The following is a 25,646-nucleotide window of genomic DNA, read 5'->3' as shown; positions in this document are numbered from 1 at the left end:
ATATTGATATCGTTTCGTGGACAACGAGCATTTTTTTTATTTCTCATTTTTAAAATCCTGTTTTGTTGTTGCCGAGCAAGTATATACTCCTACCGAGTGATGGCAGTGCGACGAGGCTGTTTGTTCCGGTAAATGTCTAAAGAAGAACGCGGTCTCGTGGATTCGGTTGTGGTGATTGGTTAAAACTAGTGAAGGGGCGGAGTCTTCTTCTTTTGAAAATAACCGTGCTGCCTAGTCCAACAGACGCCATTACAGTTGTGGAGTTGGCAGAGATGTTGGGATTCACTGAAGGAAAATAATTGCGCAAAACTTCTTTGCTGTGCCAAAAAACGGGTTAAATAAACTGGATAAGACCTAGTTTAACAGTTACACAAGTCAAAAGGTAAGTTTGATGTAGTTTATGTGTCTTGTACGTGTGTTTTGTTTTTGAACGGGTTAACGTTACGCGTCAATCCTTTTAATTCAGCTGCCGGATAGAGTTAATAAACATTAAGAAAACTGAACTGTTTCCTATCTAATGTGTTTACAGCTCTTTTATTACTTTAATATCGATGCTGCATTTAAAAGCATTTGTCGGTAGACACCAGGAAGTGTGTTTTATCGTGAGTGTGTTGTGCAATCGCAGATATGGCTCAGCGAGTTGCTGTGAATGAAGGATCCAAACGGACCTCCAGAGTTCGTGTCGCGGTTCGGCTGAGACCATACATGGACAAGCAGGATGATAAGGGAGAGGGGCCTTGTGTCAGGGGCCTGGGGCCACAGAAGCTGGAGATCATCAACTGGAGGAACGCCACTGAGACACTTCAATACCAGTCAGTCATACCAGTTTTCTTATGTATTCCTCTCATTCTGTCTTTTATTATCAAGCACTTTTGCAGGTCATGGTCTCAGTGCAGTAGGTCATGATTTGGTAGCTGGTGCTGATATCAAACTTCTCTTTTAAAGAAAATCCACTGGCTCTCTGTGTGCCTGTTTGGATTATCAGGAAGAGAAACACTTCTTTATACTTGGTGAAGACGGTTTTACTGTTTACTTGATTCTGTGTTACAGGAAACTTTATATCATTAGTGTATTTTCATGAAATGATACAATACAACAAGGATAATCCATAAGTGATTTGCTAATTTGCTTGCTTTTTAATCTGTTTATGGGGGTATTTAACCGTTTATTAGAGCATATTTCTAATTTTATGAACACTTATATTTATGGTCTTTTTTTATCGACCTGGTTACATTTTTTCAACAGCATTGTTGGTTGTTTTTGAAGCTAACATAAGAGCTTTTTTTATTGAAACATTATATTTTTCTGTAGGCTTTTCTTTTAAGACAATGGGTTGTTCCACCCAAAATTGGTATTATTACTCACATTCATGTTGTTTCAAACCCATATGTCTTTCATCTTCAAAATGCAAATTAAGATATTTTTAATAAAAACTGAAAGCTTTCTGTCTCTCCATTTAGAGATTCACCCGCAGTCAAAAGCAAAATATTAGACTGTACGGAAATATAAATCTACAGGTAACGCTAAATACAGTCACGCAATGCTGATGTTGTAAACATTTAACAGTTTGAGAACAATATAACCATGATGATAATTTGCACGGTTTGATGTGATATGAGCCAAGCGACCGTTAGATTTAATCACTGTTGGTAGCGTGATTTTATTTTAATGTTTTTTCTCAGTTGGTCAGAACAAGTGGCAGATATGTTACATTTTTCCAGTGAAAATTCTTATATAGGTCATACTTTCAAGATGTAGAATCTGATTCCGAAGTACAGTATCCACACCGGTGCGGTGACTGACACAGCCACAGCCACACACACTCCTCAAAACATTAGATTCATCCACGCTGAGGAGCCGTGCTGATGCACAACCCACATAGATAATTCCGCAAATAACTGCAGTTGCAGGTTTTAAACGGATGTCAGAGGCAAAACTTACGGACCGCAGCTTTAAGAAAACGTTAATTTGGTTGTGTATATACACATTCTCATCCATATATTTTGTTCTCATGTCACAAGTAATAAGCTCAAGGTTTACTGTATTTTACATGATGGTATTGGGTTTGTACTAAAATAAACATCGTCAGGTGTGTACCTTACTACTCACCGCTGGTTCCTGATGGTTTAGAGGACAATTACGCAGGGTCACCCTCTGTCGTTTCAAAGAATAGTACAACGGCAAACGTGTATAAATGTCTCACGCTTTTGGGGAGGTGCACGCTCAGTCAGCGGAGGCTCGTTCTGTGGAGCCAGGCGACAGTATAAACAAGGCTTTACAGGTTTGGATCAGCATCAGAGTGAAAAACTGACCGAATTTTCATTTTAAGGACAAAATATTACAAATTTGTAAAATTACCAATAACAAAGTTGTTAACAAATGATGGCGTTATGTGTTTTTGCAGTGTTTGATTTTTTTAATTGTATGTTGGATTGTAGGTTTGATGTGTTTCATGGTGAAGAGACCACACAGCAGGAGGTGTTTCTGACCTCCGTCAAGCCCACCCTCCCCCACATCCTGAATGGTCAGAATGCCAGTGTCTTTGCCTATGGACCCACTGGAGCAGGTATCATTCCTGCCGCCGCCGCCTATGCAGTTCATTTGCCTTTATAGATTTGTTCAACTAAGTGTATGATGTGATTCTTGATTTTCATGATGTGCCATTTATGTAGACATTTCTCACTCTAACAGAGAACCTTTCTTCTTCCTCCCTTCAGGAAAGACCCACACCATGCTTGGCAGTCAAGAGCAGCCGGGGGTCATTCCCAGAGCTGTGAGGGAGGTCTTCAATCTGGTTGGAGCTCAGGAAAAGGGGCAGGATGGTTGGGAATACTCGGTTGGGATGTCTTACTTGGAGATCTACAATGAAAAGGTATTCTATTATGTTGAACCCACAGGATGGATGCACTTTTTAAAGAAAATTATTAGCGCTGTCAAGAATCCTCAATTAAATATGAGTACTCTAAAAAGTCCTCGATTACAATTTACCCATGTTGAGTAGCCGGCAAAATAACGGAAATGGCGCATTCCACGGATGTGGAAGGCTGTGCAATGTATTAAACGTTTTTTATACCATACTATAACATAGTGCTATTGTGAATTCACAAAGGCGTTTTTTTATTTATTTTTAAAGCAGCACTAGGTAGTTTTTGCTCTCGGGGTCCCCCTACAGTTGGGAAACAGTATTGTCCTCTACTACTGTCGTAAACTGTCATTCTACATCAGTGGATGCATCGCACGTGCATTTGTTGACATGACAACTATGATAGCCCTGAACACTGCAGGAGTTCACATGCAGGTGTTCTGCTTGCGTCGTGTGTGAAATGTCTTCATCCCAGGTACAGTGGCAAATGTTTCAGCATGTCATATGAATATAATTTCATGGGTTTTATTTTTTTCAAACGCCAAATGATCACGATGCTCACGTTTACAAGCCAGTGTCATTATAGTAGCCTAGTCTATTGGTTACCGTTTTACAGAATCTATGATACTTCAATTCAATGTTTGAGTGGTAGATAATAACCATATATCGTCAATATTATAATATCAAGCTACCCTAGATGAATCTGCAAATTTGAAAAATCGATTTGCATTATAGCTCGAGGCAAGACGAATAAACCAATATCACGGACATGTTAGGTATCCTAAAATATGATTTTGTACGTCTTATGTATTTACTTGCAAGAATGTAGCCCCTCCTCCTTCAGCTCAGCCAACGAGCAAACGCTGGCCCAATGTTGATCCTCGTCCTGCCTTTAATCCGATCACTTTCTCTTTTCCTCTTTTTGCTTTCCTCCGACAAAACCTTTTGCTTTCTTATTTTTCTGTGCTGCTTCGGCCATGACTATAACATTCGGCAAACGATAGTTGGGCTCGCACGTCCGAATTTAAGGAAGTGGGGGTGGTGGTGGAAGTGACGTATATGCCGTAAAGCAGTCGAATTTTGTAGTTCTTTTTTTTTCTCGGGTTACTACCCAAAACCCGAAGTTTTAAAGTACGATTAAAAACGATACAGACCCCGTCAGGCAATGGCAGACGTGTCATTCAACCTATTGTAAGTCGATGTATCATCACAAGAGTCTTGAAAATATATTATGAAGGTTGAAAAGTTACCTAGTGCTGCTTTAAAGATTTAGTTCACCCAAAAATGAAAATTCTGTCATTAATTACTTACCCTCATGTCGTTCGACACCCGTAAGATCTCTGTTCATCTTCGTAACACAAATGAAGATATTTTAGTTGAAATCTGATGGCTCAAAGGCCTCCATTGGCACATTGCACTGTACTCTCTCAAGACCCATAAAAGGTACTAAAGACGTCGTTGCAAAGTCCATCTCACTACAGGGGTTCTACAATAACTTTATGAAGCGACGAGAATAGTTTGTGCACAAAAAAAAAACCTAAATAAAGACTTATATCATGATGACCGATTTCAAAACACTGCATCTTGAAGCTTTGAAGCGTTATGAATCAGTGAGTCCTGTGAAGATTTGTCCTGTGACGACAGCTGAACTGTTCAGCATCATTACTCCAGTCTTCACTGTCACATGATTCTTCAGAAGTCATGCTAATATGATTTATTTTTAATGTGATTTGTATTATCAGTGTTAAACTGTTGTGCTGCTAATATTTTTGAAACTTGTTTTGTTTTCTCAAGAGTCTTGGATGTATAGAAAGTTCTAAATGGCATTAAAATATTTTGTATTACTTTGTCACCTTTTGAACAATTTACAGGGTTCCCATTTGTCCTGGAAAACTTGAGAAAATGTCCTGGAAATTTTTTTTTTACAAAGTTCTTTTCTTTAGCCAAGAACAGAGTTCATCACTGGCCCAAAACAATTACATTATACAAAACCATTAAAATAGTTCTAAAATATTTTTCAATGATATTGACACTGGTAACAATAACATTTGTCATAATGTATGAGTAAGAGCTCATATTAAAGACTGAGTCCTGGCAATAAACTATGGAAGTTTGTTTCTGCCACTGAATAAAAAACAGGTAATTGCAACTTTCTCACAATTAAAAAAAAATCTTGCAATTTTGAGTTTACATGATTGTGATACAATGTTCGTAAATAAGGAGGAAGACCGGGTCGCCGTGACTGGGACTCGTGTTTTATTCGGCACTCTCGTGGTACAAACAAAATAGTCGAACGTGCACATTTCACTTCATTCTAGTTCTCCAACAGCACTTAAGCAGATCCTGGACTCTGTGTGGTAGACCATGATTTGGTAGCGGTGCTGAAATGAAATCTCTCCCTCAAACAAAACCAATGACTTTTACTGTGTCTTCTGGTTGTATTTGGGAGAGAACACTTATGTTAGTATTCTAAAGCTATATCCCTATGATATCTGCAATGTTGAGAAAACACAGAACACTCATGAATTAAAATGGAATTTACTGTATAACTCAGAATGTCACAGAATTTGGCAAAGTTTTGGATAAATCTAAAGTAGGGCTGGGCCAAAAGAAAATCTAGATAAATGTCAAATCTTTATTTATTTTTTCGAATTCAAAGGCAGATTTTTGCTCCCTATTGCAAGTGTTAGAAACCATACCAATAATTGTGGTTTTCAACTAATCTTTATTTTCAGAAAATGAAAAATGCGTCACATTTTTAAAATTCAAAAATTTCTTAGTTTCAGTGCACATTAGGGGTAGACTGGGTAAACCCAGCCGGATCTGCCAGCGATTTGATTTCACCCGGCAACTCAGTCTGGAAACCCGTACATTCACTTCTGCTTCTTGTTACACTTTTGCGGGAACCAATCACAGACTATTGACGTGTTTAACACGATGAGGGATGGAGAAGCGATGGGTTGTTGCCCGTTGATCACGCCTCTTGTGGTCTGATTGGTTGAAGGACTATTAAATTGCGTACGGAGTCATTGTATTTTCTACTGCACAAGCGAGCATAAATTAAGAGCAGACTCCCCAGACAAATGTTCAATCTTAAATTGAGCTTGGTCTGGTGATAGCCAGACAACCTTAGGGGTGGAAAGGTTGAAATTACTCACGGTTTGGTTTGTATCACGGATTTAGATTAACTGTTTCGGTACGGTTTGGTATTTTTATTTTGGTGAAATAAATAGACCTCGCTAAACCCTGCCCGAGGGAAAAGTAGGAATAGCGAAGTCGCAAAATAACTTTTTTTTTTTTGCCGTGATGCTTGTTGTTCCCGTCGTAGTAAAATGGGTAATGTCCTGGAAAATGATCACTGGAAAAGAGTGGGAACCCTGATTTAATGCATCCTTGCTGAGCTAATGTATCAATTTAAAAAAAGGTTATAAAATATGTGCAATTTTTCTTTTTCTTTTTTCACTTAACCCATGCTGCTCTGGAATATTGATTAGCTTTGTGTCTGTAGGTTCTGGACCTGTTGTCCCCAGGTTCCCAGGATCTGCCCATCCGTGAAGACAAGGACAGAAACATCCTCATTCCCGGGCTAACGCACACATCCCTCTCATCCTTTGCCGACTTTGACACTCATTTCATCCCCGCGAGTCTAAACCGCACCACAGCCTCTACTAAACTCAACCAGCGCTCCAGCCGCAGTCACGCTATCCTTCTCATAAAGGTTTGAACGTGCACATTTCTCTTCATTCTAGTTCTCCAACAGCACTTAAGCAGATCCTGGACTCTGTGTGGTAGACCATGATTTGGTAGCGGTGCTCAAATGAAATCTCTCCCTCAAACAAAACCAATGACTTTTACTGTGTCTTCTGGTTGTATTTGGGAGAGAACACTTATGTTAGTATTCTAAAGCTATATCCCTATGAAATCTGCAATGTTGAGAAAACACAGAACACTCATGAATAAAAATGGAATTTACTGTAGAACTCAGAATTTGGCAAAGTTAAATTTTGGCAATCTAAAGTAGGGCTGGGCCAAAAATAAATCTTGATAAATGTAAAATCTTTATTTATTTTTTCGAATTGAAAGGCAGATTTTTGCTCCCTATTGAAAGTTGTAGAAACCATACCAATAATTGTGGTTTTCAACTACTCTTTAGGCAATTGTTCAAATTTGATTTACTTTTTGAAGAGATTAAGTTGATAGTTTTATGCATTCAATTGATTATGACTGTTTTCAATAATGAATTTGAATTAAAACATAACACAGAATCCAGAAAAAAATTAAACCGACTAGACTTTCTGGGAAAAATATTTCATAGGCCACTGTTAACATTTTAAAAATTACAATGAATAAATTATTAAATTGAGTTTCATGTATTAATGGTTTAATTAAATCTCAAAAACCACTGAAGATGGAATGCAGTGAAACTGATTTCATAGGGCCCTATAAAGGTTGCCAACCCTCTGGAAAAGACTAACAAGCCACATAAATGCATGTGTTTGCTCTCAGGTAGTGAAGTCTCAGCGTGGGCCGCCACACAGACAACAAACAGGAAAGCTGTATTTGGTTGACCTGGCTGGTTCAGAGGACAACCGACGCACAGAAAACCGGGGCATTCGTCTGAAAGAGAGTGGAGCCATCAATCTGTCTCTCTTCACCCTCAGTAAAGTGGTGGACGCTCTGAACGCAGGGGCGGGGGGGCGTGTGCCCTACAGGGACAGTAAACTCACCCGTCTGCTGCAGGACTCTCTGGGTGGCTCTGCACATTCTGTCATGATCACCAACATTGCACCGGAGTACAGATACTACTTTGACACTTTCACAGCCCTTAACTTTGCCGCCAAGTCTAAGCAAATTGTCAATCGACCCTTTGTCAGGGAAACGCTTTTGGCCCCTACGATTGGTGAGCACTGCAGTTTTCTTATATCTTTTTTCTGGATGATGGGACAAATTATTATAATTATAACATACACCATTCTCTTCTCTAGTAGCTCCTGGAAAGAGAGCCAGAGAGGAACAGGAAGCTGGAGGTTCTAGTGAACCCCAGACCAAGAAGTCTAAGGAGGTGAAGAAAGCTGAACAGTCCCCATCACAGTCTATACATCCACATGGGTAAGAGCACGAGTTCCAACAGCTCAACTGGTTTATTATGAGCGCTTAAGCAGGTCTTGGCTTTGTGCGGTAGGCCACGATTTGGTAGCTGGTGCTCAAAGGAAGACTCCCTGTAGCGAAAACCACAGGCTGAATGTGCCTCGTTGGATATTCATGGGGAGGACAGTTACTTTTTTTGCTGGGCGATCTCTATTTTTTTGTAACGGCTTAAATTAAAATCTTCTTTTGCCCTAGGGTTTCCCACACTAGGGTTTTTGAGAATAGTTCACCCAAAAATTATAATGATGCCATAATTTGATGTTAGTTTTTGTAGCTCCAAAAAGCGCATCCATCCATCATAAAAGTGCTCCATACTACTTCAGTGGGTTAAAATGCCTTCTGAAGCGATGCGTTTTTGTAAGAAATATCCATGTTTAAAGGGGTGGTAAAACACATTCTTTTGAAGGCTTAACTGTGTTTGTGGGGCGCACTGTAACATGTGTTCATGCTTCGTTTAAAAAAAAAATTGCCTTATTTTTCATATATTTGACCTTTATTCTACACTGCTCTGTCCCTCCTTGTAAAACGGTCTGATGCTTTCCGGGTTGTATGAAGCCAGTCCCTCAAAAATATGCGATGGGCTCAGATTGGTTAGCTGGCCCAGTGTGTTGTGATTCGCTAACCGCCTAGTGCACGTTTATCGGAAACCTCACGCCCCTTACCTTTACCGGAGGCTGTGCTTTGGTCAGTATTAGAAACAACGGCGTCAATAAAACCATATGAGCCCGAATCAGACCCAGAACATTTTAGTGAAGATGATCGAGCAGAACCTGTTCAGTCCTCAAGAGTAAAGACTGCGGATCTATAATGATCGCTACTGAATGGCACTTTAACTTTTGTATTTTTAGAACGATTATAGCCAAATATCTGTCGCAAGAACTAACCCAAAACGAACACTAAGCACTGGCTTTAACTAGTAAGTTAGCCAAATCACACACAGAACCATGTTTAGCATGCCTGTAGATAAACAATACATAAAAGCTCTAATCAAAGAATCATTTACACTAATGCCAGGTTCGCTGTTGAGATTTTAACGTTAGGTGTTTGTAACGTTAGGTGTTCGTCGGATAATGTTAAGTATGAATGAGCATTTAACAGACTGGTTTGCAGAACAGCGCTGTCATCTGTTTACTTCCTTCCTTTTACAACCTATTACAGGAAAACACATCGATAAAAAATAAATCAGACTTACAGGTTGTGGCCCGTAAACGGCTTCTGTTTTTAAATCCAGCTTTCAGGACAAGCCGTTGTGCATATCCTGTATTGAACTCGCGAAGTTTGTGGAAGTTTTCCTCCGTGAAATGTACAGCACGCGTCTTGCATCCACGCACCGGCAGTTTTTTTTTTCACGCAGCTGACGTTGTGCAAATCCGGCATTGAAATCGCGAAGACGGTGGATGTTTTCCTCCGTGAGATGTGCTGCAGGGAGCCCCGCGCGCGCCTGTTCTCCGTCTCAAACACACGTGCATATAACATGCTGTATGTTGAAAGCTCTGCAACGCACCCCGTGTATTGTATTCTGTATTGACAAATACAAACTTGACATGAAAACAGGTATATGAAAACATGAACATATAAAACAAAAAATAACTGCTAGATTATGATGCATAAATGTCTTTGAAAAAGAAACCTCTTTATAAAATGACCGTCTCAAATAACCAAGTCAGTAATATCGAGCATTGCCTTTGAGCTGAAACTGTGAAATAACACCACCCTGCAGAGCTTGCTGGCTGGTTAATAAACTCAACCAAACGCACCCTATATCAATACTAATATGAAGATTATTATGAACCTATAACGACATAAATCAACACAAAAGGACGTGAATGCGCACGTGAACTTCAGCGTGCTAGATTTTACAGGCTATGGTTTGAAACAGAACATTTCGAATGCGCTCTTCCCTTAACAACGCTGATACACGGACAACGAAAGCACACAGAAACAACATTTTATTAAAATAGTGTTCTCATTATAATGCTTTGACAGATTGACTCTGCACATCATGCATTTAATTGTATTATTCATGATCGAAGCGTTTACAGACATCACTGCGCGCTTTCGAACTCATAACGAAAAAAACAACTTTAAATAAACTAGGTCTACTGTTAGAAAATACGAGAACAGTATAGCACTGTTGCATTACTAATATCAATGATTCTGAATAAGAAATGGCCTATCTGAAAAGAATATGACCGTCTCTAAACTATCATGTCGAGCATGAAATATGCGTTTGAGCTGAAACTGAAGAGAATGAACAGCCGGTATAACGGCAGCGCTTTGCTAGCTTATTAAGCTCAACCAAACGCTTCTTATATTAGATTAATCAGATATAGACAACACAAAAGTAATCTTACAACGTGCATCTGCAGAAAAGGACGCGAATGCACACATGAACTTCACGCGCTAGTCTGAGTGTTCTCGCTAGTTTCTCTATGGATCAGCTGATACACGGTGAACTAAGCACCGATCATTTACAGCATTCTAATTTCCATCGTGTTCTCATTATAATGCTATGTAGGCTATGACAGATTGGCGCTGCACATCTTGCACTAACCATTCAATGATCACAGTGATTCCAGACATCACTGCAGTGCATGCTGCGGTCAGGAGGCGTGTTCTAACCAATCAGACCTCCGGTACCGCGCAAAACGACGCAATAACCAATAAAAAAAGAGACAAATATTTTTTTTCAGGGCGATCATCGTTCTCATGATCGCTGTCACGTTTGAGTACTCGACCACTGTTGCCTATCCCTACCTCTGACCCGACCTAACTCCTCTTCTCTTATATAGAAATCCTCTAATATTTTTCTCTAAAACTTCTCGTTTTAGACTTCTAATTTGTGCCCAGAGTTTTGTTTTGGGTTTCACAGTGATTTTAAGTAAAATTATTGTAAATGTATAATGAATATGTACATTAATTTGCTGCTGTCTGGCTTGTGGAGATGTGCTTTAAATCTAGATGTCTTTCAGTTCACCAGATTCATCAGTTCTGGAGAGACTCCTGGCCCTGGAGAAGATGATGATGGGCTCAGCTGAGAGGGAGAGACTTAGCCTGCTCCAAACTGTGGCACAGTCCCGTAAAGAAATTCAGGTATTGTACACACTCTTACGAAGTTTGCCATTTTCATCTGAATTTCAATGCATCAGGAGAGAGAGAATAAGCATCAGTGAGGCATGTATCAGTCCTGCTTATAGTTGCTCTATCAAATTGGGCCAAATTGCAAATTTGGCTGGATGACTAATACCAACTGCAAACTGTACTGGAGTCCACATGAAGCATAACCCAGTTTAAGTGGTTATGGGGGCTGCCAATGTGTGACTCAAATATATGGTCTGCTCTGTCCCCAAAGATGTTGAAGGAGAAACAGAAGGAGCTGGAAGACAAAGCAAAGATGTTTAACAAGCAGAGTGAAGCCACTGAGAGCGAGTCCAAAGATGCACTTCTCTTTAAGACCGATCTGCCCCCACTGCACAGAAAACAGTCCACAGCTGCCAAACCACGCAAACAGCAGGCCGTTGTCACACCGCTACAGGGTAAGATGTGGCTGACTTCATCCTTATATCCTCCTGGGAGCCTCTGTGCATGAGTACCCAGTATTGATTTCAAGATGTTTCATGACCCTTTAAAGATGTTTCCCTGGTATTTCCTCTCTGCCTGTTCTTTCTCTTGTTAGCATGCAGTATGTTTCTATGATGCTGTGGTTGCTTCGCTCTTCAGGGCTCAAAGCTGTTCCGCTCTGTCCCCTCATCCTGCTACTGTCAGCTTTTATGGTTCGGATGGGCTATATTTTTCGATCTTAAGGCCCCAATATACTCGCAGTGAAGTTCTTTTTCGTTCTTTGCTCAGGGGTATAAAGTGTGAAATGCATTTGCAGCAGTATGCTGTTAGCGAACATCCCGACGCCGCCCACATTGATGAGATGAATATGTAAATGTGCTGCACGCTTTCCCCTCAATAACAAAAAAATACACAACAAAAACGACAGCGGTGAGAGAACGCAGTTAAGAAAGCGGATAGAAAGGAAGAAATGTGATCATAGTAATATGGATGTGTTTGAACACCAGCTCTGCCATTCGGCCCCTCCAGTCAAGTCACGTTTATAAATCACTGAGTCACCTTTAGTTGTATAGCGCGTTCTACAATACAGATGGTTTAAAGCTGCTTTACAGTGATAACAGGAATATTATAAAGATTTGTTTTGGCTGTACAGCAGCTCTAGAAGAGAGTCATTGTCCAGTTTAAGGAAGTCCAGCTTTGATTTAATTTGTATTGTAAAAATCATTAGTTATTCTTTTATGGGCCGTTTACACTAAACCGTTTTCAACCTAAAACAACGTTTTATTAGTCTGACAAGCCAGACCCACATCAAGATGTTGGGTCTGGGAACACCATTGGCAGGGCTCAATCCGAGGGGCGGAATAAACAGTTGTCTTTCAAATTCCCTATGCACGCAATAGGATAGCGCTGCAACGAAGAAGGTGAAGCGGAGCTAGTTAGATTAAACTTTCGGTGTATCCGGTTGGCAAAACTCTGAAGTCATTCTTAAGAAAGGAAGATGCGTTCCGTGCCGTTCTTTGTTCTGAAACTCACTGTGTTCATAAATGCAATACAACATTTTAATCCATGTTTAGTAAATAAGGATCTATTTCTCAGTCTCCCAGGTGCAGCCGTTGCAGCAGTGTGCTTTGGTGTGTAAACCCTCACAACTCTTGGATAAGAAGAAGAAACGTGTCCAAACTGAGGTCAGTGTGCAACATTGTCCCTAATTTGTCCGTATTAAAAAATTTACAATAATTAATGATTTGCCGATCAGGAAATTTGGGGCCAATACGATGACAACTGATATTTTAACAGTGTAATTGCAGGATGCAGGTCTGAATGCCAGTATTTATTGTAAATACTTTATTTAACCACATTTACAGTGTATTTTTAGAGCATTAAAGGGATTGTTCACACAAAAATGCAAATGCTGTCATCAAATAGTGTCTTAACAGACTAGATGTAACCCTTTTTCAAAAAGTCGTCTTATTTTACCAATGAAACGTATTTAGGTCTTGTATATGTACATTTTAGTGCTGTCAGTCGATTAAATTTTTTTTTACTAAAGCTTGGTGCACACTGATTTTATAGTAGTCTTTTATGATTGTTCCTTCCTTTGTCAGGCTGTGCGAACATGTTCCTCGCTCTGAGCCATGTCACACTGTAACATCCAAGTTGTCATTAATGTCATACTGTGCGATAGTCAAGGTGTGTTAAAAACGAACGCACGCAAGAGAACTTGTCCAGAGTTCTATATCAATCAGTGATACGCTTGGTGACAGTGAGCTGCATTACATGCAGGATTGAAATGGTGGCTAAAAAAAAAAAATCTCAAGCACTCATTTTGGTCATGGTTTGTCTTGAAAAATTAAGACGATTTGACGGTCGTTGTAGAAGTCCCACTGCTGGACTGTGCGTCATATCTTCTGCCAGAATTTCGTCTGAGGTCAAATTTGATCGCAGCAGTCATTAATCGGCTGTCGGTGGACATGTCAAACTAACTATCAAAGATTTCAGATTTTAGCCTATGATCAGAGGAATCTTTTAGGATTTGTAAAATTTGTCTCAGGCGGCCAAATTGTGGCCAAAATCGCAGTTTGCACCCGACTTAAATCACACATTTTTCTGTAATTAGTTTTTATAATGTAGTAATTTAACATTTATTCTCCAAATTAATGTAGAAACAACATAAAGACAATCTATTTTAAATGTTTAATGGCATCTTTTTATGAAAGTCCAGTATCACTGATGCCAATACTGCTACTGATGTCATTATGAATTTTTTTTTCTTCTCAATTTTAGCCATTATAGGCATTCAGCAATACAGTATAATTGAAAGCTATCAATTGTAACATTTATTACTGTGCGTTCACACTGAGGGCGGCAAACTTCGCTCTGGCCGCCCTGCCATCGACGCTGTAGAAAGTTTCGTGGACCTCCGCTCTGACGTAGATCGAATGCTTGGTCTTTTTTTAAACCATATTTAAAGGGGCTGCAAAGCAAACACTCATGTTGATCGGCATTTGTGCAGACTGACCACAGGTAGGGTATATGTGTATAATATAACCTCATGAAATCATTTAAATGTGAAAGTAAAAAAAAGCAGATCGATGGAAAGAACTTAACAATTATAGTTACATGTTTGTTAACAAAATAAACCAATTAAAAGCCATTTGTGTACTGTACAAATAATGTTGCGCGTCGTCTTATCAAACCTGCCGCACCAGCAGTGATCAACCTCTCCTCTATTTTGCTTGGGAACTAATGTGGTCGGAACCAAAGTTTACAGCACTGCGTTCTCTAGAGTCATCTGAAGCGGAGCACTTCTACATTCCCATTGGTTGCCGCCGAACCACATCATAGCTCATTACCATAAAGTTGACCTGATTTCAACTCTCCTCGACGCCCAAATCGTCCAAGATGCGCCGGGCTCCCATTGAAAATGAATGACTTCCGGCCACTTAGACGCTCTTGCCAGTCAACCTAAAACCATCTTCACATAAACCCATTATAATGTCACGTTTTCCTGCCCTTTAATATTTCAGCCTATTGGCCCTGTCAGACCAGTTCAGATTGTTAACTTGCCCTGTCATAATGCACAATTTATTGTTCTTTTTTTTTTAAGCTAATGTGTTTATGAACATTTGAATGTCTTTTCTGGAGTAAATGTGACGTTATACATACTTTTTGCCCTTTAGGTGGGTGAGGGGAAGGAAAATGGAGGTGTGGATCCAGGTGTCATCAACTGGGAGTCCCATCTGGATTCAGCGTTACTGGAGCAGTCCAGGAAGAAAATCCTGCAGACGCTGAACTCCGGCTCTCTGAAGGAGCTCAAGAGCCTGCAGCTGATCGGAGACAAGAAGGCCAAACTGATCATGGGCTGGAGAGAGTTTAATGGACACTTCACACAGGTATAGTGCTGACCGATGCAGAGAAAGACCACCTGTAGAGATTGGGTCTTCACCTGTGAAGACAGAGATTAATTTAATTTAATTTCATGGGTTTTTTTCTCTATTTTCCTTGTTTGTAGTTGGAAGACCTGAGGAAAATCGAAGGCATTACAGCTAAACGCTTCTCCTCTTTCATAAAGGTATTTGGTTTGCAGCAGTAATGAGGCTTAGGGCTGGGCATTGATGCAAATTTTACGATTAAATTCACAACCTTGTGTTTTTTGGCGGGTTTTTTTTTTACTTTCCAATCTTCATTTGGTATCAGGTACAGTAAAAAAAATATGCTTGCTGTACTCTATACAGGAAACCCTGTCAGTTGGTACGTTATGATATTAATTTAAAATGAACAACTCATTTATTTGGATACAAACATTAAAATTGCACACAAGGCTGTTTTAATGACATTATGATTTGACTATAACTATATCAAATTTGATTTAACTATAGACATTTGAAAAGTGGCCGTTTTCAAACTTTTCATGACACTATGCTATTCCAATATACAGATATTGAATAGCCGGTTAAGTAAAAATAGAATTTGTAATATGATGCATATATTTAGCAAAATGCTCTTTTTAGAGTTAATTTTTCTAGCTGACAAATGAGTTTATGGTCATTGAATGTCTTTTTTCTGAGGTAAACTTTTTACGTGGCATTGTTTACCAGCTGTTTAGATGTATTTTCACAGTTGAAACAGATGCTGATTGATTAAATGAGACATTTCAGTTCATTCACCTTCATTTTATCAGGGTTCCTATGCATTTTCCAAATTCCACACTTTTCCAGACTCAAATTTCCAAACCTCTCTGTTGATTTTCAGACCATATTTAAAGGGTTAGTTCACCCAAAAATGAAAATTCTGTCATTAATTACTCACCCTCATGTCGTTGGACACCCGTAAGACCTCCGTTCATATTCGGAACACAAATGAAGATATTTTAGTTGAAAGCTGATGGCTGAGAAAGGCTTCACACAGGCCTCCATTGGCATTCAGTACATTGACACTTCCAAGATCCATGAAAGGCACTTAAAACGTCGTTACAAAGTCTATCTCACCACAGTGGCTCTACAATAATCATACAATGCGACGACAATAGTTTTTGTGCGCAAAAAAAAATCAAAATAACACCTTTATCCAACTTGTTCTCGACTTCCGTGTATGCCTCCACGACGCATGCGCGAGAATATGACGCAGATCCGGCGTTCGGACATATGACCCAGAAGCGATTTGTTTACGAGCAGAGGAAGACGCGCGTGTCTAAGCTGTTGGATTCTACATTGATCGTGCTTTAGGTCTCGGCGTAGTGCTCAAAATGGGGTTAGAGTGTGCATTTCATGGAATCCCGAGCCCCGGCGCTACGTCATATTCTCGCGCATGCGTCGTGGAGACACACGCGGAAGGCAATAACAAGCTGGATAAAGGTGTTCTTTTGATTTTTTTTTGCGCACAAAAACTATTGTCGTCGCATTGTATGATTATTGTAGAGCCACTGTGGTGAGAGACTTTGTAACGACGTTTTAAGTGCCTTTCATGGATCTTGGAAGTGTCAATGTACTGAATGCCAATGGAGGCCTGTGTGAAGCCTTTCTCAGCCATCAGCTTTCAACTAAAATATCTTCATTTGTGTTCCGAATATGAACGGAGGTCTTACGGGTGTCCAACGACATGAGGGTGAGTAATTAATGACAGAATTTTCATTTTTGGGTGAACTAACCCTTTAACATTATTTTCTGCTTTATTTGGTATATAGTACAGTCATCTGTAAATATTTTCTCTGGGTTTTTTTTAGGAACAACAAAAAGTGCCTAAAATAAAAAAAAATAGACTTTTGCATGCACAAACTTTTTCGTGCCCTCAGGAAACTATTCACAGGAAGTTTTTGCATGCTTGCGCATTACAATTTCTCGTTTTATATAGATAACCAATTTCCTTTGCATCACTGCCATCTTACCATGAAGAAAACGAGAGCATGGATGCACATGAATTAAAGGGATAGTTCACCCAAAAATGAAAATTGTCATCTACTCACCCTCAAGTTGTTCCAAACCTGTATGAGTTTCTTTGTTCTGCTGAACACAAAAGATGATATTTTGAATAGTGTTCGTAACCAAGCAGATAGAGCAACCATTGACTACCATAGTAGGGGGAAAAATACTATGGTAGTCAATGGTTGCTCTATCTGCTTGGTTACAAACACTCTTCAAAATATCATCTTTTGTGTTCAGCAGAACAAAGAAACTCATACAGGTTTGGAACAACTTGAGGGTGAGTAAATGATGACAGAATTTTCATTTCTGGGTGAACTATCCCTTTAAGAGATCTATTTGCTGAATTTGGCTTTCCTCATCTTCTGTGGCAGCAGAGAAACCATGACACGAAATGGGCTGTGGTGGTTTGTTGCGCATTGTCCTGTATGCGAAGTTGAATGGTTTCTCGTGTTTTTGCAACAGTCTTTTTAGAGTCTTTGAGATGCGGTGCTAAGAATATCCTGAGAAACACAAAACTCTTGTGTACTTATAACTACTACTTGTATGATCAATTTATTTTCATTAAATTCTTATTTAACAGAAAACTTAAGGGCAATAGTCTGGAAATGCAAATATTTAATGCAACGAGGAAAAGATTGGTTGACTTTCGCTCTGTCACCAAATTAAATGCCATCAAAATGGTATTTATTGATTGAATTTCATAATAAATTGGCACAATTGGAAAACTGTTTCATATCAAAAGTAAAACAAAAAAAAGCAAAGATTATTGTGATTATTGGATGGGAGGTGTGCTACAAATAATGTTGTGAAGCTTTGCTTGCGTATCCATCGACAACAGATTTGAAACAAACATTGAAATGTTTGAAAATGGACAATGTGAAAGCTGAGACTTTGATTACAACAGTAAGAAGTAAGCGTATTGCGATTTTATCAGATGGGAGGCACACTACAAACCAAACTAGACTAAAAGATTCTTGGGATTTAAGATTCAATATCAGTTCATCCAAATGAGAATTGATTCAAATTGAGAAATGGTTTTCAACCCAGCCCTACTATAATGTCTGAAGGGAAATGCAATTGAATGTGATTTAGGAAATGTACTTTAGGTCACACTGTCACTTCTTCTTTTCCCTCCACAGGCCAATATTCTCAGCAGTATGGGAAAGTGAAGCATTTGAGCCACGTGTCTGAAGAGGAGCGTTTGTGTTTTTAAGATGTTTTTATACCCATTTTATGCGTGTAACCTTGTGTACAGGTTGTGTTTACAAGTTTGTGTTAATACTTGACTGCTATTTTCCATGTTTTTTGTCATTCCTGCATACTTGTGCATATTTTCCCTTTAGTATTTAACTTTCTTTTTTTTTTTCGTTTAATGAACTTGCTTCATTTATGATGAGGCACTGAATAAATGCCACCATCAAAGACGCTCGGTGAGTTTTATTTCACATGACACATGGCTGTAATGCCTGAAATGGTTTATTTTGTGAACTACTACATCATTGGTATTCTCAAACTAAATCCTTTACCAGAGCTATAGTTTTAAGATCAGCATGACATTCTCCCCACATTGACCCAAGAGTGTAACTTACAATACATCAATTAAATGTGTCACGATACTATGTTTTGAATTTATTTTTTATTTATACACGTTGCATCGATAAATTTAAGACTCTTTTGTTTTCACGCAATGCATACCCTTTTATTCAATACTTTTTGCAACCTCTTTTTGCCAATATAACAGCTCTGAGTCTTCTCCTATAATGCCTGATGAGTTTGGAGAACACCTGACGAGATCAGAGACCATTCCTCCATACAGAATCTCTTCAGATTCCCAGATCCATGTTGGTGCTTCTCTTCACCCCACTCATCTTCTATAGTGTTAAAGGGATAGTTCACCCAAAAATGTAAATTCTGCCATTTACTCACCCTCAAGTTGTTCCAAACCTGTATGAGTTTCTTTGTTCTGTTGAACACAAAAGAAGATATTTTGAAGAGTGTCTGTAACAAAGCAGAGAGGGCAACCATTGACTACCATAGTAGGGGGAAAAATACTATGGTAGTCAATGGTTGCTCTCTCTGCTTTGTTACAAACACTCTTCAAAATATCATCTGTGTTCAGCAGAACAAAGAAACTCATACAGGTTTGGAACAACTTGAGGGTGAGTAAATGATGACAGAATTTTCATTTTTGGGTGAACTATCCCTTTAAGGTCAGGGACTGGGATGGCCATGGCAGAAACTTGGTTTTGTACTCAGTGACACATTTTTGTATTGATTTGATGTTTGTTTTGGATCACTGTCCTGTTGGAAGATCTAACCTTGGCCCATTATAAGATTTCTAGCTGGGACAGTCAGGTTTTGATTATTTATCTGTTGGTATTTGCTAGAATCCATGATACCATGTATCTGAACAAAATGTCCAGGATCTCTGGAAGAAAGAGCCCCACAACATTACGATATAGCAGAGTATTTTTTTCATTTTACACAAGGTACTTTTTTTATCCCTCTGTGCACCAGACCCATCTTGAGTGTTTGCTGACAAAAAGCTCTGCCCTTACCTTTACCCCCCCAATCTGACCACAATGTTTGAAAAGTAACTGACACTACTGGAACTTCAGGCGGGACCTGTTTCTGTGGTCAGATGGGGGAAAAAAGAGCTTTTTGTCAGCAAACGCTCAAGATGGGTTTGGTGCACGCAGGGATAAAAAGGTATCTGCAAATATCGTATCGCTGGCTATAAGAAAATCACTATATGATGAACCGTCTGATTTACGCCCCTAAGAAATACAATGCTCTCAAACTAAACTGCAGGGCCTCCATGAGATCTGGGCCCGTATTCATAAAGAATCTGAATGCAAAGAGTAGCTCCTAGTGACAAAATTCTAAGAAAATTCTTAGAAATGTGGGCGTTTACTCTTAAAATTAACTAAAAAATCCTAGTAAAGAAAAAAGTAATTCAGAAAGCATCTTAACCCTTAAAAGAGGTCTTAAGGTCAAATTCGTTAGGAGCATGTACGAGGACTTTTAAGAGGCTTAAGAGTTTCTTTAGCAGCGGAGAAAATGAAGAGGGAGAAGAAATGTGTTACAGACAATGGATGACAGTGACTTAATAAGACGCTATAGATTAGATTGTGCAGGGATCATGTTTGTTGCATTAAACAATAATAAACCCAACTTTCAAACCACCAATTAAATAGACATGCCAGCAATCAGTGTAATTGGAAAGAGTGGAACAATGTTTATAGTTCTAAGCCAATCAAATACCTTATAGAAAATTAACAGCATGGTAAATAGTGTGTGTGTATGGTAAAATAGGACAATTTGCGCTTGTATTTTCAAAGTGAAGGCTTAGAATAGACCCTATACTTAAAAGCGCTCCTTTATTCCCCTTTTTGGACAACCAACCAATCACAGTCTTCAAAAGACTGTGTCATACGTAGCAACGGGGTCAGCCCCGCCTCTTCACTTAGATAAAAGTTTTTGTATTTTCCTTGCTCAGAGTTGCTCTCAGATGGATCCTGAATAGCTCTTAAGCTAAGACTCCTACGTAAAAGTTTTTTAGATAAATTAGGAGTTTTCTGAGAGGACTCTTAGAATCTTTATGAATACGGGCCCTGGAAGTATATTAATCCTAATTTTGGGCTCTATACCCCCGTTTCACAGACAAGCTGTACAGTCCCTGGCTAAGTGCACGTTGCTTTCAGTTAAAACAGCATTTGAGATAACTTAAAATATGTTAGTGCTATTGTTTTGTCTCAAAATGCACACCAGTAATGTTTTTAATGCACGTTTATAAAAGCTACTTAAATGTCCTAATTGAACTAATTCTGGCTTAATCTAAACCCTGTCTGTGAAACCAGGCCCTAAATATTTTACAATTTAAATCTTTAAAAACATATTTCTGCAAAAAGTGACTTTCAAATTGGTTTGGTGTTTTATCCAGTTTAATACGTTTTTAGCTAAGGCTTCCATGGCCATATACTCTTTGAGGACTCTGTATATCCTTGACTTGTCGTTCAGTATTTGCATTTTGAGCTGAAAGCGAATGTAAATCTGTTGTTGGTGAGTGGATGTGTCTGCACATGTCCCTGCAGCAGCAGCCGATGAGGGCCTGCAGTCAGCACTGCTTATTTATTACTCCGAGATGCAATCCTTTAACCAGCTTGACATCCTTGCGGCAGACCAGAACGGCCAATCACAGACCTGCATGACACAAGGCCAGAGCGTGCATTCACTTTCATGTTTTCATTGTTCATTGAAATGCTTGTAGCCCCTAACAAGAAGAAAAGAAAACGGACTATTTAACACATGATGGCTAATTCAACCACATATTAATGAAAAGACTTGGCAAAAAGTCAATTATTTCAAGTAAAACCTTTCACTAATCTATTTTTGGAAACTTTAAAAATTTTAGGGTTACATTCCACACAGCTGTGTTCATATGCATTTATAATCACTAAGTCATCGGGTGCCCGCTCCCAACCTTGGAGGACCTACACAGTTCCCGCTGCCTCGAGTGAGCTTACAGCATCATGAAGGACACGTCTCATACAGGTCACTCTTCAATCTGCTACCATCAGGCAGACGGTACAGATCCATTAGAACCAGGACAAACCCACTCAAAAACTGTTTTTATCCAATAGCAGTACAAGCTCTAAATGCCACCTAACATAATGTTACGTTACCGATGTATGCAATCAAATATCTGTCATATTTGCACTGGTTACTTTTGTTTAATTGTACATTTTCCTATGTGTATATGCACTTTCAAATTGAGACAATTTCGTTGTACAGCTGTACAATGACAAAGTTTTCAATTTTTATGTAAATTAACTGCATAATGTTCATATTTTGTGGAACTGCTTATGTTGATAACTAAAATACAGTAAAAATATGATGACAATTCAGGTATTTTACTGTTCATAACTATCTTTAAGTGATAATATACCAAAACTACTTGATTCTACACAAACTATAAAGTTATTAGTATTTTTCAGTTCCAAAAGAACCATTTCACAGTAGTCACAAATATTGTGAAATATATTTACTATTGCAATAGACAAGTACAGTAAAATATGGTGAGAACATATAGGATAACATGTATTTAACAGTTCAGAAATGTATTATCATCAGTTCTTCAAGGAGCTTGTACTGATTTTCTCTGTATATTATTTTAAAAAAACCTTTTTGCCATAAACTGTAAAGTTATTAGTATTTTTCATTTCCAGAAGGACTATTTTTACTGTATTTCACAGTAGTTACAAATATTGTGAAATATATTTACTGTGGCAATGTTATTGAAACATGCATTTACATACTATAAAAAAACAAGTACAGTAAAATATGGTGAGAACAGGATAAGTTTTTTACAGTTCATAATGTTATCAGTTCTTCAAGGAGCTTTTATTGCTACCTTTCACTGTAATTTTTTTTTTTAAATTAGCAATAAACTAAAGTTTTTAGTATTTTCCACTTTCAAAATTTTTTTTTTACTGTATTTCACAGTAGTTACAAATAGTGTGAAATATATTTACCATGACAATAACTTATTGTATTCTAAAATATTGATTTATTTAAAAAATTATTCAAATATATATTTGAATATGCATTTACATATTATTAGAAAAAAGTACAGTAAAATATGGTGAGAACATATAGGATTACATGTATTTTACAGTTCATAAACTTGTCATTTCTTCAAAGACCTTTTACTGATTTTCGCTGTAAATTAGGTTTTTTTTTTAAACAAGAAAAAAAAAATTTCCATAAATTTAAGTTATTAGTATTTTTAATTTCCAAAAGGACACTTTTTACTGTATTTAACAGTAGTTACAAATATCGTGAAATATATTTACCATGGCAATAACTGTAATTGTATTGTAAAACATTGATTTATTTAAAGTTTTGAAATAATATATTTATACACACACACATTTACATACTGTAAAAAAGACAAGTACAGTAAAATATGGTGGGAAAATATTGTATTTAAAGCTGCAAACTTTTAGTGCTTTAGTGGTTAATAAACAACTGCAGGCGTCTTGCGGAAGAACATTGGAGCACTTCTCTCTGTTTATTTCTATGGCGAGTCACACAGGGACTGTGCTCCTCCGCAGCGGTTCCTACCAGACCAGTCTGAAATAGTCCCAATATAAACACTTATTATAAGTGTACCATAATGATTCAGGGTAAGACAAAAACACGGTTTGGAAAATGGATTCATGTTGTACATTCTCATTTTATATTTTTTGTAAATCTTGAACACAAAAAAAAGTCACGGACAGCAGCTAAACATGATATTATCAGTTCTTCAAATCTTCAAGGACCATTACTGATTTTCACTGTAGTAAACAAAACAAAAAACGTTTAGCCATAAACTGTAAAGTTCATTTTCAAAAGGACCATTTTGTACTGTATTTCACAGTAGCTACAAATATCGTGAAATATATTCACCTTGGAAATAACTTATATATATATATACACACAAACCCAAATCAGAAAAAGTTGGGACAGTATGGAAAACGCAAAAAAAAAAAAAAAGAAGTGATTTCTAGATTTACTTTGACTTGTATTTCATTGCAGACAATATGAACACAAAATATTTCATGTTTTGTCTGGTCAACTTCATGTCATTTGTAAATATGCATCCTTTCCTGTCATTCAGACCTGCAACACATTTCAAAAAAAGTTGGGACAGTAAAGCATTTACCACTTTGTAATGTTGCCATTCCTTTTCACAACACTTAAAAGACGTTTAGGGACTGAAGACACCAAGTGATGAAGTGTTTCAGGTGTAATTTTGTCCCATTCTTCATGCAAACAAGTCTTAAGGTGGGCAACAGTACGGGGTCTTCGTTGTCGCATTTTGCGCTTCAAAATGCGCCACACATTCTCTATTGGAGACAGATCGGGACTGCAGGCAGGCCAGTCAAGTACCCGTACCCTCTTCCTCCACAGCCAGGACTTTGTAATGTGTGCAGAATGTGGTTTTGCATTGTCTTGTTGAAATATGCATGGACGTCCCTGGAAAAGATGTCTTCTTTCTTGAAGGCAGCATGTTATGCTCCAAAATCTCTATGTACTTTTCAGCATTAATGGTGCCTTCACAGAAGTGCAAGTTACCTTTGCCAAGGGCACTGACACAACCCCATACCATGACAGACCCTGCCTTTTGGACTTGTTGCTGGTAACAGTCTGGATGATCCTTTTCTTCTTTGGTCCGGAGCACACGGCGTCCATTCCTCCTAAAAAATACCTGAAATACTGATTCATCTGACCACAGTACACGTTTCCACTGTGTGATGGTCCATCCCAGATGCCTCCGAGCCCAGAGAAGTCGACGGCGCTTCTGGACACTGTTAACATAGGGCTTCCTTTTGGCACAGTACAGTTTTAACTGGCATTTGTGGATGTAACTACGTATTGTGGTACTTGACAAAGGTTTGTCAAAGTAGTCCTGAGCCCATGTGGTGATATCGCTTATAGATGAATGACGATTCTTGATGCAGTGCTGCCTGAGGGATCGGAGATCACGGTTGTTCAGCTTAGGCTTGCGCCCTTGTCCTTTACGCACTGAAATTCCTCCAGATTCCTTGAATCTTTTAATTTTGTTATGCACTGTTGAATGTGAAATATCCAAATCTCTTCCTATCTTTCTTTGAGGAACAGTGTTTTTAAACATTTCAATAATTTTCTCACGTATTTGTTGGCAAACTGGCGATCCTCAGCCCATCTTTGCTCCTAAAGGATTAGACCTTTCTTGGATGCTGCTTTTGTACCAAATCATAATTACAATCACCTGTTGACATCACCTGTTTCAAATCACATCATTATTTAACCATTTTACCTCATTACTAGCCCTAAATTGCTCCTGTCCCTACTTTTTTTGAAATGTGTTGCAGGTCTGAATGACAGGAAAGGATGCATATTTACAAATGACATGAAGTTGACCAGACAAAACATGAAATATTTTGTGTTCATATTGTCTTCAATGAAATACAAGTCAAAGTAAATTTAGAAATCACTTCTTTTTTTTATTATTTGCGTTTTCCATACTGTCCCAACTTTTTCTGATTTGGGGTTGTATATATATATATATATATTACTATCCATTTATATACTGTAAGAAAAAACAAATACAGTAAAATATGGTGAGAACATAGGATCACATGTATTTAACAGTTCATAAACGTGTTATCAGTTCTTCGAATCTTCAAGGAGCTTTTACTGATTTTCATGTAAATTAATCCATAAAAACATTTTTTTTTACAATAAACTAACGTTTTTAGTATTTTCCAGTTACAAAAAAACAAACCATTTTAACAGTATTTCACAGTAGTTAAGTATATTATTAAATATATTTAACAAAGCAATACATTTTAAATGAATTGTAAACTATGCTTTACTTTACCAGGCAAGTGATGTTTTATAGTGTGTATGTATATATATATATATATATGTATATATATATATGTGTGTGTGTGTATATATATATATATATATATATATATATGTATGTATGTATATATATGTATGTAGCCTATATATATATATATGTGTGTGTGTATATATATATGTATATATGTGTGTGTGTGTGTGTGTGTGTGTGTGTGTGTGTGTGTGTGTGTGTGTGTGTGTGTGTGTGTGTGTGTGTG

The 25,646-nt window shown here is 38.1% G+C and overlaps 1 protein-coding gene across 2 annotated transcripts; it reads left to right on the top strand.

The window, feature by feature from the left end:
* Nucleotides 1-241: 241 nt before the first annotated feature.
* kif22 (kinesin family member 22) lies at nucleotides 242-18,609 on the top strand. 2 transcript variants are annotated; one of them, XM_079845725.1, is made up of 13 exons: nucleotides 242-382; nucleotides 626-812; nucleotides 2,439-2,566; nucleotides 2,718-2,872; nucleotides 6,372-6,581; nucleotides 7,370-7,763; nucleotides 7,849-7,972; nucleotides 10,984-11,104; nucleotides 11,364-11,547; nucleotides 12,668-12,756; nucleotides 14,752-14,964; nucleotides 15,084-15,143; nucleotides 18,132-18,609. In XM_079845725.1, exons 2-13 carry the CDS (start codon nucleotides 628-630, stop codon nucleotides 18,159-18,161), a joined length of 1,893 nt encoding a protein of 630 aa, XP_079701851.1. In that variant the 5' UTR covers nucleotides 242-382; nucleotides 626-627; the 3' UTR covers nucleotides 18,162-18,609. The 2 variants fall into 2 exon arrangements, with proteins under 2 accessions (XP_079701851.1, XP_079701852.1); XM_079845726.1 differs by having other exon boundaries at nucleotides 249-382; nucleotides 7,852-7,972.
* Nucleotides 18,610-25,646: the final 7,037 nt, after the last annotated feature.

Source organism: Gobio gobio (genome assembly GCF_949357685.1).
Source record: "Gobio gobio genome assembly, chromosome: 20".
Classification (NCBI taxonomy): Eukaryota; Metazoa; Chordata; class Actinopteri; order Cypriniformes; family Gobionidae; genus Gobio; species Gobio gobio.
Note: the sequence above shows the minus strand (reverse complement) of the source record. Positions and strands in the feature narration are given on the sequence as shown.